Genomic DNA, 16,988 nt, shown 5'->3' on the forward strand with positions numbered 1-16,988 from the left:
ATCTACCCAGCCTTCACCAGAAAGCAAACTGATTAAGGAAATAGCCATCGACAGCCATTAATTCTAACCTTTGCAGAGAAGAATGAGTTACAGCCCTCCCTAGTTAAAAGAGAAAAATAAAAAGGATGGATTGTAGTGCATTCAAAGACAAAGTGTTCAAATAAAAAAAAAACTTGAAATTTGTTAACATTGAACAAAGCATGTGATTAGATTAGTCGATTCTTGCTAATGTTGAGATGGCACTGGTCCATGGCTAAGGAGCTCTCCATGGTGTGCATGTATCATCTCACAGCATGACCAGCAACACAGTAACCAGGTAATAAGTCTCCAAAAGGTATAGACCCAAACCTCAAAAGCCTTTCAATGTAGTTAGGCAGGCAAGAAGTAAAACCATAAATTATATAAAAAAATAGCACTTACTAATGTCAAGTGTAATTCCAACTATAGAAGATGTAGGCTTGGGAGGTTGAGAAGCCTTCGTGGAGAAGGTCAGTGTAAAGACTGGCTCTCAAAGGAGAAAATTAAAGGGCAAAAAAATCCAGTGGAATCTACTAATGCAAGGAGATATGCAAATGTACACAGAAATGTAGAGATGGTGTTTCACCCTGGGTTTCTTTTCAATACCAGATCATAACTCACACCGTCAAATCTATCTGCTGAAGTTAGTGGGAGAACAATGCCTATTTCTATATATATACTCATGCTCGGAAAACAATATAAGACACATGGAGAGTCGGGAAAAAAAAGAGTGAAATCATTCTTACAGCTCTGCAGGAAGAATCATACCTCCTTTTCAGGGAAAGTTCTTTTCACCTTTCCCCTTCTTTCAATGAAAGAGAAGTTAAATTGTACAGTTTTTAACAATCTACAGGCCAACTCCTTTATAGATAATTCAGACAAAGTAACTGATTTATTTTCTTCTCCATCAGGCCAGGTAAAATTTCACCATTAAGTAGTTTTCCCCCAAATGGCCTAAGAGTTCACCAGATGAGAAGCACAGGGTTGCGTGATATCAACTGGGCACCTCATGATAAACTCCAGTACTGTCTGAATAAATGCAGAGCTAGCAGTGATACTGAGGGATGTGGAAAGAGTGAGTCACAGAGAGTAGAACTAGGAGAGAAATGCATTAAAATAATAGAATAAAGAACATACTTATTCCTTTCTTATCCCTGAGCGTCTGCAGTAACCCCCAGCTAATTAGTACTGCACATTTCTAGATAATGTTTTAAGGTCTTCAGGGGAAAAAAAAGAGTGGAGAATTGAAATTTCAAAAAGTACTACTGATATTTAATTGTGTAACTATGGGCAGGCCAAAAACACTTGTGTATGTGTAAAATGACGGATTTTAAATAGACAACAGCTAAGTTTCCTTCCCCCAGGAATTCAGAAATTAGGGAATAAGAAATTTGAACTTCATGAACTCGTTTTTAAAGATGAGTATAATTGGGAGAAAAGTTTAGACAAATACATGACATCAGAATTAAATGAAGTAATTATACAAATAAAATATATATAAGATCAAGTCTATCTGTACTCTAAAGGGAAATACTGAAAAGAAAAAAAAAATCATAACGGACCCACTGAAAATTAGAAACCGGTCCCTTTTCTAGGATGCCGTGCCAGGAGAACACATCTCATCTCCTCCTGACATACCTCTGTCTTGCAACCAAGCAAAGGCTTATAGAAAAAGACATAGAAAGCTGGGTGAATACACACTTTCAAAAAATGCATACGTCACGTCAAATATTATCTCTAATTCAAATGGTGACTAAAACAAAATGAAGACACTTAAGATTTGGTTCCCTGTAATGCTAAAGGAGGAATACATATCACATTTTCTACATCTCTCTAAAAGTTCATTTTCAGCTCTCATCAATTAACATGCTCTATAAAGAACTCTGTAAAAAATGTGGTATAGTATGCCAAAATAAAAATGGATGTTACTCATAGAATGGCTCTTCACCCAAAAGATAAATTTTGGTCCCCCTGCCGCCCCCCCGGCCCGGCACCTCGTGAAGATGTATTTGATTAACACGTTAGCAATATTCATGCATAGGTGCTGGCACAGGAGAAACTATAATTCCACCCATTTTCAGTATTGCTGGGTAAACCAGAAGTCTCTACATAAATGATTCCACAAGATACACTCCCAACATTCCCTAAAGCTATGTAGTCAGAATAGTGATGAATAGAAGGAAGATATTTCAAAGTTTCTTCTTCTTTTTAATAATATATACTTTATAACATGTACTATATAAAGTATATAACATATACAACACAGTTAATATGTGTATATATTGTATGGGATATATAGCATACTTGTATGTTATATGAAATAGAACATATATGACATAACATATTTTATATAAATATATAATCCCCCTACAATTATGCCATTCTAAAAAGAGGAATTTTCCTCATACATTGTTAGGAAAATTACAGTAAAAGTATTTTGCTTTTTTGTTTCTTAAAACAGCAATTTACCAACTATATCAAAATTAAAATATTATAGATTTAGTTTTGATAGTCTTATAAATAGACAACTACACTAAGTTTTCTAGGAGCATAGTTGTAATTCTACCATATTTGTTTCTGATGAATGTACCCTATAAATGAAATTTTTGTTTTCCCAGGTTTGCAGGGAAACCAAGAATGCAGGTATTGCCTAAAATAATAGCTCCCCAAATATTTAATGTGCCACCTGGTACCTCTTCTAATTCACAAGTCATGAGCCTAAGGTTCAATGGTAAACTGAACTTAAATATATGTTTGTAAAATCGTTTTTCATTACGGGTGAATATTTGGAAATTTCCTAAATTTGACACCATTTAAGTACTACCACCTAAATGAAAAATAACAACAGGATGTTACTGCCCAGAGGTCATTAAGACAAAAGAGGACTTCCAGGTTCTTATTCTCCCAAGGCAGTTTAGGGTAGTAACTAGAGGTTACATTGCAGAAAAGAGGGAGGCCGGAAGTAAAAGGGTCATCAGGGCCCAGTGCAGGTCAACAAGTATGCTCAGAAAGAAAGGACTGAATGGAGGAAGAAATATACAGGGCCACCCAATTTAAACATTGTTTTAAAAAAACCTTTCTGACATTCTTTCATTGACTTCTAAAATTGTGCTCTTGATGTTTCATACTTTAATTCATAGGAAATGGGTAGACTTCAAATTATATTTTAAAGCATTCACTTTACTAGCAAATTAAATAATTACTTATGTAACGAGCATGGTTAAAATATGGAATAATGATATATATGCTATTTCAAGGAGCACAAAAATGATTAGATGAATACACAATAGACCCACTCATTTCTTCAGACCGAAAAACCAACTGAATATTGTCTAAAATGACCTGAGAGGTAGCAGATAATTCTGCCAGTCCTGAATTACAAAATTCTTGGCCCTTTCTTTTCATGTAGATAATGTTTGTATGAGCTGGAACTTTCAAACACCACTGTCTAGGATTGCATTTTCACTTCTATTATCATTAATTGATGAATATTAGCTCCATTAAAAATAACAGCCACATAAAAAGAGTTCATTGACTGTAATGGGAAATTCCTGGTCATCTATCAGACACGGATTGATTTTAGCTGCAACTACTGAGTATTTTCCAAAAAGTTTGTATCTTACACTTCATCGTATAAGACTACAGTGTAAAAAATAAATTCAAGCAATGGCTTTTGTTAATACTTTCTATTCTTAAATGAAGCTATGGAGTCACAATGCAACCAAAGTTAAGACACCAAAAAGGCAGGATTTTTTTCATCTATTTTTTCAGAAAAGTATAATACATTTAAAATATATTTTGATGAGAAACAGAAGACATTTTTTGAGAAAACTTTGCTACATTATAAAGCATATGCTTTGTTAAATGTTCGTATATATTCTCCAATAAATGGGTTGTATCTTGATTGCAACATTTCTACATCTTAAAAGCATGACTGCTATATTATACCAGGATCATTAATTACCTTAATTTCCTGAAAATTAAAATTTTCATCTATAGTGGAACTTAAGTCTTAGAAGTAACTCCCATTTTACTTCCAAGTTCTGAGAAAGTGTGTGTATTTAATTTTTCTTACATACTACCATTCAGAACACGTGAACTAAAACCATTTCATAGATTTTACTCAGGTATTGTGATTTAGTTTCTTAATTCATTTCAAAAAGTAGATGCTTCTAAGCATTTTATTTATATAATAAAAATTGTTATCAGTGGTTAACAATTCCTCATCTTTTCCTGAAAACAAAAATAGATTTCATAATAAAATAAAAATTTGAAGGTCATTTCAGAAAACAAGTTTTAAAATAATACTAACTTCTCAAGTCTAGAATAGAAATTTCTAGCCAGATGAAATTAGCATCTCATCAACATTCATTGTAACAATGCTTAAATTCAATCAGATAGAGGGCATATAGTATTAAAATGACTTACTGATACTTCATGAAAAACACTGTCACAGACACCTAATTTTTAAAAATATATTTCCTTTTAATACTTCTTTCATTTCCTCTTAACATAGAGTCCTCTTTTTATTCATAGGTACTTCTAATTTGAAGTCCTGATAGTGATTTATACTATCCAACTGTCCTTAATAAAGACTTCAAATGACATAAAGACAACAAGACACAAACCTCTTGGTTACAACTAAGCACCTGCACTACTAAGGTATTCTGCATCTTCTTCAAAATGTGTCACAAAATTACCAACAGGATAAAAGGGAAATATGAGCAGTAGGTTATAGAATTTTCACTGATTCATTTTTGAAAATCCACTAGTAGGCCTTCAAAAATATGTGAGACTAAATCAAAATCATAAGTCATTATATTTTACTTTAACATAATTTCTTGACTTAGCCCAAAATTCTTCACATATAAAATATTCCATTAGTTAGCCATAGGACAACATGAGAATTCTGTTCAACACAATATGTCTAATAAAATTAAGTTGACTTTAACCACATTGTCATTTAAAGAAGGCAATTAAATTAGGCTGAAACACAAAATTTAAAAAGCAGCCTTGGGAATAACTTTTTCTCTTACAGCCATTACCAAATCCTATTGAACTGATTAACCATTCAAGAAAAGCAGCATAAAGCTGAAGAAAGGGCACTAACATCACTACTTGGCTTATCTAAGAACTCATAAAAGTAAAAGGCTCTTACCATTTTATTTTACTATATACTCTAATATATAAATGCTGCTACTTTTCTGCAGTTTAACATTATTAGTAATGTCATATCTTTCTTCAATCATCTAAAAATCTTAATTCTAGCTTAAATTTTATTTTAAAGAACAATATTAATTCAGAATATGTCCCTTTGGTGGCAAAACACGATTACCACCAAATAAAGTAATAAAGAAAAGAATTCTAAAAGGAAATTGGGGCCCAAAATTCTCTAATGCAACCAGCCCTTGGTGACCATCAATCTCATCAGATACTGCTCTACCCTCTATGTGTATTTAATGAATATGCGCCCATTGCCTGATGGGATCTGTAGTTTCTTAAAGTGTGGTAAGAGTCACTTGCTTCTTTATTTGAAACTATGAACGTAGAAACTTAAATATGTTGCAAGTATCATTCCACTGCATTTTGTAGAGTTGATCAGTTTCAGCCCTGATATTCTAAAACACTGCATAACTTATCAGCCATAATGAAAATGCATGTATATGAATATGTGCATACATATTACAAAATCCTTTGATAATATCTATAATCTATGTCTTAAAATGCTGTAAAATGAGAATTATGGTTCTGAGAGGGAAAATGCATGCCAGAAGTATTCACATGAAAATAATATCTCAAATATACGTGGAAACTTTTCAGTTCAATACACTGAAGCACTTTCTAGGCATTTCAATATACAGTGTGTATTTTCATACCTTTACTTGAACACAAATTTTGTGTTTTTCATTGTCATTATATTTTTATGTCTTCATACATATAATACTGATGATCTTTATATTCAGGAATTCCTAAATTTCTTTCTGGATTTATCACTTTCAGGCATCAATACTCAACACTGGCCAACAACTTCCTAAATACTTCAATCACTACATCATACTCATATCATAGATCAAAAGAGTTCTTCAGAACCATTTAGATAATATTTTCCTGAACCCATTTAAGAAAGAGAAAGATTATCTGCTCTTAGTAAGCATATAACTCAAATGGGTGCACAACCACCACACACATATTCCACCTCCATCCCATTTCCCTTGATGGCACCTACCCTAGTGTTGTCATGGTGACGATGGTGTACCAGAAGGCAGCAGGGATGCTGGTGAACTTGCTAGCGGAAGACCCCTTCTCTGCGTAGAACATAACCGTAGCGAAGATGATGATAGCCATGGTGAGCGAGAAGAGCAAGAAGCCCAATTCAGAGGCACAGCTCTTCAGTGTGTACCCCAGGATGCGCAGGCCTTGAGAGTGGCGGGAAAACTTAAAGATCCGGAAGACCCGGAAGACGCGGAGTGTGACAAAGGCTCCACTGACATCCTCATTGTCTGTCATCACCAGCCCAATGTAATAAGGCAGGATGGCCACCACATCGATGATACTCATGACGCTACGCACAAAACGGTAACGACTAGGAGCTGCTGCCAGGCGAAGCAAGTACTCAACTGTGAAGATCATGACACAGGCTGTATCCAAGCAAAAGAAGGCCACGGCGTACCGCTCCCCACAGGGCAGTTCTTTAATGTGACCTGGGCTAGACCCACAGGGCACTGTTTCTACCACATTAGCGATGACTGAGACGGCAATGAAGAAGCCGGTAACATAGTAGAACACCAGGGCCATTGTGCTGGTGTGAGGGTTCTCAAAAGCCCGCCAGACCCTCTGCCGAGCCGTCATAGTGGGCAGCGCGCTCTCGCCGGTGTTGTCGGTATCAACATCGTCCTGAAGACGCTCCGCGTTCTCTCGCCGGCGATCCTTGTACTCCTCATAACAGCAGTCGCCAATAATTTCTGGGATGAGGCCAAAGAAGGCTAATTCTTCATCATAAGCGGAGATGCACTCATGGCGAGGGTAGTGGAGTTTCCCAGTGCGGTAGAAATTCAGGATGTGGCGGAAGATGTCTGGGTCACGGTCAAAAAAATACTGCTGAGTCTCTGGATGGTAGAAAAAGTCCCTCTCCGAACTGCCCAGCAGAGTGTCTGGGTACCGTTCCAGGGTGTCCTGCCATGTCTGGAAACGAGTGCCACTCACATTCAGCACAATTAGAGCATCCTGAGTCCTTTTCCTCTCCTGCCTCGGGGGAGCTGGCATGGGCCCCGAGGCCACAGGCATCCACCCAATGGCCGCTGCCCTTGCAAAGGGCAGCCACGCTGCTACCCCCGCCGCCATGGTTCCTTCAAGTGCAGGCCAGAAGGGCAACCAAGTCTCTACAATGGGTCACTCAAAGTAGCCACAATCACCCACTTCCTCCCGTCAAACAAATACTACTGAGAAATGTGGTCCAGAGGTATCAGCCTTACTCCAAGGTAGGCCTCCTGGTGAAGTCACAGTTCTCAGAGGGCAAGTTTCCCTCAAAGACAGGTATTTGGAGTAACGGGGGGAAAATACAATGTCCTAACAATCACACCCAACAAAACCTAATCAAACCTCTTCCTGCAGTCGGACCAGGCTAGCCCCGGCACAAATAAGTACACAGGTGACTTTTGATGCCTCAATTTCTTCAAACAGGTGGCTTTGATTTCTCCCTTAACACAGTCTGGAGTGTGTGTCGTGTAGGATAGAGGAGACGAAGGACAGACACTCAGTGGTATTCTTTTGAAGAATTAGGGAACCCTTCCACCTTCCTTTTCAGCTCTTTCAAACCTTCCCTTTTCAAGTGGCCCTTCCCGCCAAAGGAATCTCAAGAAGGAGACCTGTTGTTGTAGCTTCCGAGGTTCGGTCACAGCCGCTGCCCCACGTCTCTTTGGGAGTCCGGTCGCCACCTCTACTCCTCGGGACGTATTTGCAGAGACGGAAGTGCTGTGCGTTGGACGCGGCTAGAGGGCATTAATATAGATCCTCCTCTCTCACGTCTACGAGCACCCGCCGTGTCTGCCAAAAGCATTCGCCCAATCTCCCCTTTACTCTCTTGTCAAGTTCAGCTCAGGTGCAGTGTGACAGCTACAGAGCCCGGGAGCTGGCAGCCGCCACTGCCGCCGCGGCAGCAACATCTGCTTCCGCGCACAACGCGCCTCGGCCGCGGTACATACCTGGCGAAGTGCGCGCCGGAGCTGAGTTGCGGAGACTTTCTCCTCGCGGTGCACCCGGAACGGGAAAAGCTGAGAAAGCAGCTCGCGAGCAGCCGAATCCGATGCGCCGAGGGAGCATAAATAAACCTCAAGCGAGCTCTTCTCCCCCTTCCCCCATTCCTCCGTGCCTCCCTCCTCCTTTTCACCTTCCAAAAGCCAGGCGCAGGCGAGCCGAGCAGCAGCAACAAGTTCAAAAGGTGCGGGGGAGTCGAGAACGGAGGGGACTCGCTCCTGCCAACTTACTGCGCCGCGGCGGTTGCCGGGGCCCGAGCGGCGCGGTGCGGGGCTGCGGGGCTGCGGGGCTGCGGGGCGGCCGGGCGAGCGGTGGCGGCGGCGGCGGCGGCGGCGGCGCGGCGGGGCCGGGGCCGGCGCGGGCAAACGCCGGAGCGCGGAGGCAAGAGGCGCTCAGCAGCGCGGGGGCGCGGGAGGGCTGCTTGCTGCTTCCCCGCCAGTGGGTGGTCCTGCATCTCCCCGGGCTCCCCGCTCCGCTCTTGCTCGTGCGATCAATAAATGAGGAGAAAATAAATAAATAACCGCGCGCACGCCCCACCACGCAGGTTATGCAAGGCGTCTCCTGCCTTTCCCTCGACTTGACCTTTCTCTGCCCCCGCCCCCTCGGGCTCCTCTCGCTCCACCCCAGCCACGCACCAGCCCCGGCGCAAAATGTCACCGAGGGAGAGCATCCAGGTGGATCTGCTGGGGAGGAGTGCGAGCCTCGTTGAACAAAGGGAAGCTTCACGCGCTCGCCTGCGGCGGTTTGGTGGAGGAGAGGAGGAAGGGGACCGATGCCTTGCTTCTGCCTCCCTGGGTCCCGGTTCAAGGCGAGCGTGAGGGCGTGGGGGGGGCGGGGGGGGCGGGGAGGCGGGAGTGAAGGAAAAAGAGAGAGAGAGAGAGAAGCTGGGTAGGAGGGTGAGCAGAGCGGAAAACGCAGGAATTGGCTGTCTTCTGAGGGCTCTTGGGTAGCAAGACCTGCAAAGCCCCGCGGCGGAATTTTTAAGCGCTTTTTCCTCTTTCTCGGTCTTTCGGTTTGTTCGAACCAGATGTTAACGTTGCAAGAGTTAATATGTCATCTGTCCCACTTGCTGAAAAGTCAGACAGCCTCCTTGGTCGGGGTCTTGCCACAACTCCTTTTCCTGTCCTTTGCAAATGACAGGAAGGATTTAGAACCCTTTTCTAAATGTCAGCGTCGAGGGGCGTGCGTCTCCGTGAGTGTGCCTTCCCGTTCATTTTCTCTGCGCATCCATGCGCACATCTAAAATGATTAAAGTAAAGGGGTCCCTGTGAGGGGTAAGTAATGTGGGAGACTAGGAAATTGTCGCTTTCAACGGTTTTGTTTTTCGGGTACCCCGCCCCCAAGTCATTAGGAATCTTCCTTAAAACCAAGCATCTAACATTTATAACCACTAGGTGGCGTGAATGGTGAGAAGTTAAATCCACACCTCAGGTCTGGATGCTTTAGAAAGGTGAAGGATCAAAATGAACTGACCCAACAGAGCATCAGATCACATAAATATCCTCAAATCCAGCCCCCACCCACCTTTTTAGTCTTTATAGGAGATATGCTACTCAGGTCTACGCCTGCATTTTGATGGATATGGGATGTAATGTGGAGAGTTTCTGTTGAAATGCCTTTCAAAATTAAATGTAGATTACTGAGTAATAACAAGAACAACAACAACAACAATAATAAGAGTGTTTGGAAACAGTGAAGCTTCATCTATGTTGACTAAGGACAGAAGCCCAATTTCTACCTGAAAATTACCTTTTCAAGATCTAGTTGGACTCTTCTTGGTTTGTAAAGTAAGTGGACTGTGATGTATAGCCTTAAATTGAATCAACTTTCAGGCCCTAGAGATCTTAGGCATGATGTGTCAACCTTAAAATTTTGAAATAGAATACCTCAAAGAAAAGACATGAACTGAAAAACAGAGTATATAGAAAGTCACCAGAGAAGCAGAAAAACAAACCTTATAATGCACAGGATTTTCTGTAGAGATGGAAAGGTATTTTTGGTTTGTTTACTTGTTTACTGGTGTAGAGGCTTAGGGAATCCCAAGTTAGTAATTAATGAAGTCATAGCTAACGCATCGTGTAAGTTTGGGATCACAGAACTGAAGATATCTGCTGTTCATCTGTTTGTCTTAGTTGAACAGAAAGATACTTGTTAAAGAATCTGTATAGCCTGTATACCTGAAAACAACAGCAACGACCTGACCTGTTAACTGGAAAATAAAAAGAAGGGGACTACTTAGCAATTAGTATAAGAAAGTTAACCCCTTCCTAACGCAGACATGCAGGTGCATCCAGGGAATGGAAAGCCATGAATGATCAGTTGATGCCAAACTGGCATGCCATCCTGTAGAGATGAGACAAGTGACCTAAACAGAACCTTTAAAATTTGCCTGTAGGGAACTGAACGCTTACAAATCTAAATGCATATGTTTAACCCTACAAAACATCTAAATAAGCAATAATATAGAGCCTGCATTTTTAAGAAGGTTTTATGGTCTGCTCTCCCCGACTCTCCACAGGCTTCTTGAGATAGTGGAAAGATGTAGGCTTAGAAGTTAAACACAGCTAGATTCAAATTCTAGCCCAATAAGTTACTCATTGCCTTTGTTTCATTTGGCAAATTACTTAACTTCTCTGTTTAGAAATTATAGATAATAAAACTTAACTTTTGAGGCCTATCATGAAGATTAAGCAGAAAAATACTTCTGAACACCAATGTAGAACTTGACACACATGGAGGGTAACTCAGTTCCTTTTCACTTTAATGCATAATGGAAATGCAATTCATTTGATTCAGCTATTTTAGTATATTTACTCTTGCCTCTGAGTTCAAAAATTCCTGTGCCATGATATGCAGGTAACTGATATTTTAATATTCATTCAGGTGTTGAAATGCTATATGAAGAGTATGCATACAGAATCCAGCAGAACACTATATTCTTCCCTTGTCCAGAAATTCCTGGTTTTCCTTCTTGTATTATCATTTTACATACTCTGCTTGGCTGATTGAAAATAAACTCAGCAAAATCAAAATTGAATTCATCACTTCTCTTCTCCAGTCAGCTACTCCTTCTGTTTCCTCTCCTTGGGATGAATAAAGCCCAAGGAAGAAACCTGGCAGGCGTCATAGTCCATGTCCTGTTTTTCAGTACTTCCCCCAACAAATACACACACTCATCCAATGATCCTTGTGTATTCCACCCTCATTACCGTTCTATCCTTATACTGTACCTAGAGTGATTTTTTTAAACTATTTTGAGATAATTATAGATTCATATAGATTCTATATAGATATGAATCTATATAGATTCATACAGAAATAATAGGAATCCCTTATACCTATTACCTAGTTTCCCCCAAAAGTGAACTGTTGCATATTATAGTACAATTTCACAACCAGGATATTGACATTGATAGAATCCGTGGACCTTATTAAGATTTCACCAGTTTTACATACACTAATTTTTATGTGTTTATACTTAGGTCTGTTTAATTTTATCATACATGTAGATTTATGTGACCACCATCACAGTGAACATATAGAAGATTTCCATTACAAGGATCCCCTTTAATAGCCATAACCATCTCCTTCACTGCCCCCTATCTCTTGTCAACCACTAATCTGTTCTCCTCTATAATGTATCAATTCAAGTATGTTATATGTAGGAAATCATGCAATATGTAACCATTAGAGAGTGTCTTTTTTCACTCAGTCCAGTTATATTGAGATCCATCCAAATTGTTGCATGTACCAATAGCTCATTCCTTTTTATTGATGACAAGTACCACACTATGGTTAAACATTCACCCACTGGAGGACATTTGGGTTGATTCCAGTTTGGGGCTATTATGAATAAAGCTGCTATGAACATTCATGTACAAGTTATTGTGTGAACATAAGTTTTCATTTCTTTGGGATATATAACCAAGAGTTACAATTGCTGCGTTGTATGATAAGTATCTGTTTAGGGTGGTTTTTTTTAGCATCTTTATTGGAGTATAATTGCTTTACAATGGTCTGTTAATTTCTGCTTTATAACAAAGTGAATCAGCTATACATATGCATATATCCCCATATCTCCTTCCTCTTGTGTCTCCCTCCCACCCTCCCTATCCCACCCCTCTAGGTGGTCACAAAGCACCAAGCTGATCTCCCTGTGCTATGCGGCTGCTTCCCACTAGCTATCTATTTTACATTTGGCACTATATATAAGTCCATGCCACTCTCTCACTTCGTCCCAGTTTACCCTTCCCCCTCCCTGTGTCCTCAAGTCCATTCTCTACGTCTGCGTCTTTATTGGACCTAGAGTCTGTCATACAGAGTGAAGTAAGTCAGAAAGAGAAAAACAAATACCGTATGCTAACACATATATATGGAATCTAAAAAAAAATTGGTTATGAAGAACCTAGGGGCAGGATAGTATATGTTTAGTTTTGTGAGAAGCTGCCATAATCTTTTCCAGAGTGGCTGCATCATTTTATATACCACCAGTTAAGGTTTTTCAGCGTCCTCACCAATATTTGGCATCAGCACTAATTTTTGTTTTAGCCATTCTGACAGTGTATAATGACATCTTATTGTGGTTTTAATTTGCATTTCTCTAATGGCTAATTTTGTTGAACATATTTTTATGTGCGTACTTGCCATCTGTATACTCTTCAGCAAAATGTATGTTCCTTTTTTTGCCCATTTTTTAATTGGATTGTTTGTTTTGGTTTTGGGTTTTTTTACTGTTGACTTAGGAGAGCTCTTTATATATTCTATCAATTGTTCTTTGTCAGATATGTTGTCTGCAAATATTTTCTCCTAATACATAGCTTGTCTTTTCATCCTCCTCACAAGATGTTTTGCAAAGCAAAAGATTTTTTAACTCTGTTGAAGTCCAGTCTATCAAATTTTCCTCTTTATAAAACAAACAGCAGGCTTCCCTGGTGGCGCAGTGGTTGAGAGTCCACCTGCCGATGCAGGGGACACGGGTTCGTGCCCCAGTCTGGAAAGATCCCACATGCCGCGGAGCGGCTGGGCCAGTGAGCCATGGCCGCTGAGCCTGCGCATCCGGAGCCTGTGCTCCGCAACAGGGAGAGGCCACAACAGTGAGTGGCCCGCGTACCGCAAAAAAAAAAAAAAAAACAGCAAAAACTTATTATGGAAAGTTGTGAATATACATAAAAACAGAAAGAAGAGTATAATGAATTTTTCCCTTTCTTAATTTTTTTTTTATGGATCATGCTGTTGGTGTCAAGTCTAACAATTCTGCCTAGTTCTAGGTTCCAAAGATGTTCTCTATTTTTTCTAAATGTTTTATAGTTTTACACTTTAAATTTAAGTCCATCTAGTTTTGACTTAAGTTTTTGTATAAGATATAAAGTTTAGGGCAAGATTCTTTTTCTTTTTCTTTTTCTTTTTTTTTTGCCTATGGATAGCTGGTTGCTTCAACAACATCTCTTGAAAAGCCTATCCTTTCTGTATCAAATTGCTTTTGCAACTTGGTCAAAAATCAGTTGGGTATAGTTTTGTGGTCCATTTTTAGGTTCTCTATTTTATTCCATTGATATGTGTTATCCCCTCACTAACACCACTCTTTCCTGATTACTGTAATTGTATCTTAACTCTTAATGTGAAGCAGTTATTCCTTCCACCTAATTATACTTTTGCAAAATTGATTTAGCTATTCTAGGTCCTTGTCTTTCTATATAAATTTTAGAATTAACTTGTCTAAGTTTACAAAACACCTTTCTGGGATTTTAATAGGCACTGCATTACAACTATAAATCTATTTAATAGAATGTACATGTTCACTATGTTGAGTCTTCCAGTCCATAAGCACAGTATGTCTCTCTGTTTATTTAGGTCTCTTTTTTTAAAATTTCTTTCATCAGCATTTGCAGATCCTGTACATGTTTTATTATATCTATAACTAAGTGTTTCATTTTCTTTGGCACAATTGTAAATAGTATTGTACGTTTTTAAATTTTCGGTTTCTATATGTTCATTGTTAGTACATAGAAATGCAATTGGTTGTTGTGTATTGATCTTGTACTGCAATTTTTTTAAAAAATTTTTTAACATCTTTATTAGAGTATAATTGCTTTACAGTGGTATGTTAGTTTCTGCTTTGTAACAAAGTGAATCAGCTATACATATATCCCTATATCTCCTCCCTCTTGTGTCTCCCTCCTACCCTCCCTATTCCACCCCTCTAGGTGGTCAGAAAGCACCGAGCTGATCTCCCTGTGCTATGTGGCTGCTTCCTACTAGCTATCTCTTTTACATTTGGTAGTGTATATACGTCCATGCCATTCTCTCACATCATCCCATGTAGCTGCAATTTTGTTGCACTTCCTTATTAGTTCTTGGGTTTTCTGTGTGGAAAAATCATGTTACCTGAAGACAGGGTCAATATTATTTCTTCCTTCGCAGTCTGTATGTCTTTTTGTTTCGGGGTTTTTTTTTGCGGTACACGGGCCTCTCACTGTTGTGGCCTCTCCCGTTGCGGAGCACAGGCTCCGGACGCGCAGGCTCAGCGGCCATGGCTCATGGGCCCAGCCGCTCCGCAGCATGTGGGATCTTCCCGGACCGGGGCACGAACCCGTGTCCCCTGCATCGGCAGGCGGACTCTCAACCACTGCGCCACGAGGGAAGCCCCTGTATGTCTTTTATTCAGTGTTTTTTTTGTTTTGTTTTGTTTTTTAATGCACTTGTAATCATGTCACTACCCCTTTCAGTATTCTTCCATCTTTTTTCAGAAATCAGTCCTTAGCAGAGAATATAGAACCCTTCAGGGTCTCAACTTCTTCTAACTGTTAAGTCTCATCTCATGATATCTTAATATTAGCTTAGTCACAGTCTTGGTCAGCTGTTTTTAGTTTTCACAATTGGGTGTATTTTATCTTGATTCTGGGTCTTGATTCATGAGTCTCTTTCCCACATCTCAAGTACTCAGCTCAAGAGCCAGGAACCATTTTCTAACCTCTTTAAAATGATGTCCACCTCAAGTGCTCTATCAGAGGCTGTAATACATTAGATGAGATTTGTCTTTCCTTCTTGTTCTTAGCCACTAGACTGTAACCTCTTTAAGAGAAGGCAGTGGTCTTTTATCTCTGTAACCTCTGTATCTACCATTGTACTTGGCACACGGTAGAAACAGAGTGAATGTTTGTTGAGTGAATGAATGAGTAATTAGATGGTTAATATGTACTTTTTTCCATTATAGATTATTATGATAACTCTCTAAAAGACTCATAGAGAATCAAGCTGATCTAATGCCAAGATGAACAGTGGAAAACAAATTAACAATGAGACAAATGATGCACATGTGTATAGCTGTTTAAAAAAGTGCTTTCTCAATGTACCTACTACAGTTGATTCTCAAAAAGGCCTTGTGAGGTGGGTGTTATTCTTACGTTTACTTTAGCCAATAGGAAACAAAGCTCAAGGAGGTTATATGGTTTTCCAAGATTATATTGTACATCTGAGTCACAAAAACTTTCTCATTCCCAGGTCTTCTGACCCTAAATCACATATCCCTTTAGGTCTATAAACACACCAATATCTGCAATAGTTAATTTTCTTTGCCAGTTTGTTGTTTTTTGTACTGATGATGAATTTGCACAGACAGGTATTCAATACATACTGTCTTACTCATCCCCCATGGCACATCTCTGGGAGGTCTCTGGCCAGGGCAGGGAGTCAGTCTATGACCATGGAGAAGGGGAGCACTTCATATATTCAACCCATATTTTAATCACTTATGCTAACTTTTCACAGTTATAAGCAAATTTTAGTATCTAGATTTTATATATATGTATATATATTAGTATATCTATATTCTTAGAATCTCTTCTCAGACAACTCTAAGAGTTTGTATTAGGTTATTTTATTTATTTTTATGTTTTTATTGAGATATAATTGACATATAACATTGTATTAGTTTTAGGTATACAATGTGATTGATATATGATATGATAGATGTATATATTGTGAATTTATCTCCACAATAAAATTTTAAGTTTAGTTAGCATCCATCACCATACATTGTTACAATTTTTTTCTTGTGATGAGAACATTTAAGACGTACTCTCAAATATACAATATTTGTATTTTTGCAGCTTTCAAATGTATGATACAATATTGTTAACTGTAGTCATCATGCTGTACCTTACATCCCCAGGACTTATTTATCTTATAATTGGAAGTTTGTACCTTTTGACCACCTTCACCCATTTCCTAAATACGCTGTATTAAGTTATTTTAACATAGTATACTCTTATTAGGAAAAACAAAAGTCCTGAATTAAGAAAGAAATTCAATCAACTGGAAAAATAAGCAAAACCTTTAGCCAGTAATTGAAATTTTGTGAGTTACACCTTAAGGTCTAGCAACTTCAAATTTTATATATCATATTTTTTCTCAAAACAACACATTTGTTTTAGTGTTAAATGTTAAGAAAAAATCAACATTTTTACCTTCAAATATTTGATCATAAATTACAAACATTTCACAAAAACTATGATTCCATAGAAAAATATACAGTTTATTTTTATTAACTTTCTAGGTTCCATATTATTTTGTGTTTAGCAAATGTACTTTTCCAATGGTAATTTTGGTTTGGATTCTTTATTCTTTGGAAGATGTACAGAAGCCATCTCTCTCTCTCTCTCTCTCTCTCTCTCTGTGTCTGTCTCTTTTCGGCCTTTGTTCCTCAGAGAAATAAAATC

At 39.0% G+C, this 16,988-nt stretch overlaps 1 protein-coding gene and 1 long non-coding RNA gene across 6 annotated transcripts in view; one reads left to right on the plus strand and one right to left on the minus strand.

The window, feature by feature from the left end:
- Positions 1–8,571, minus strand: part of KCND2 (potassium voltage-gated channel subfamily D member 2) — a 467,928-nt gene extending 459,357 nt beyond the window's left edge. The window contains exon 1 of the mRNA XM_030857647.3: positions 6,245–8,571. Coding sequence (XP_030713507.1) covers positions 6,245–7,359 — 1,115 coding nt within the window. The 5' untranslated portion in view covers positions 7,360–8,571. The remainder of the gene's footprint in view (positions 1–6,244) is intronic.
- LOC115853879 (uncharacterized) overlaps positions 7,256–16,988 on the plus strand; it is a 135,396-nt gene continuing 125,663 nt past the window's right edge. The window contains exons 1-2 of one of the 5 annotated variants that reach the window (XR_011377718.1): positions 8,680–9,079; positions 15,485–15,657. This is a non-coding gene — a long non-coding RNA (uncharacterized lncRNA). Of the gene's footprint in view, positions 8,456–8,679; positions 9,080–9,137; positions 10,059–15,484; positions 15,658–16,988 lie in introns of those variants that run through there. The other 4 variants (XR_011377719.1, XR_011377717.1, XR_011377720.1 and 1 more) reach the window with 4 other exon arrangements.

This window comes from Globicephala melas, chromosome 9 (assembly GCF_963455315.2).
Source record: "Globicephala melas chromosome 9, mGloMel1.2, whole genome shotgun sequence".
Classification (NCBI taxonomy): Eukaryota; Metazoa; Chordata; class Mammalia; order Artiodactyla; family Delphinidae; genus Globicephala; species Globicephala melas.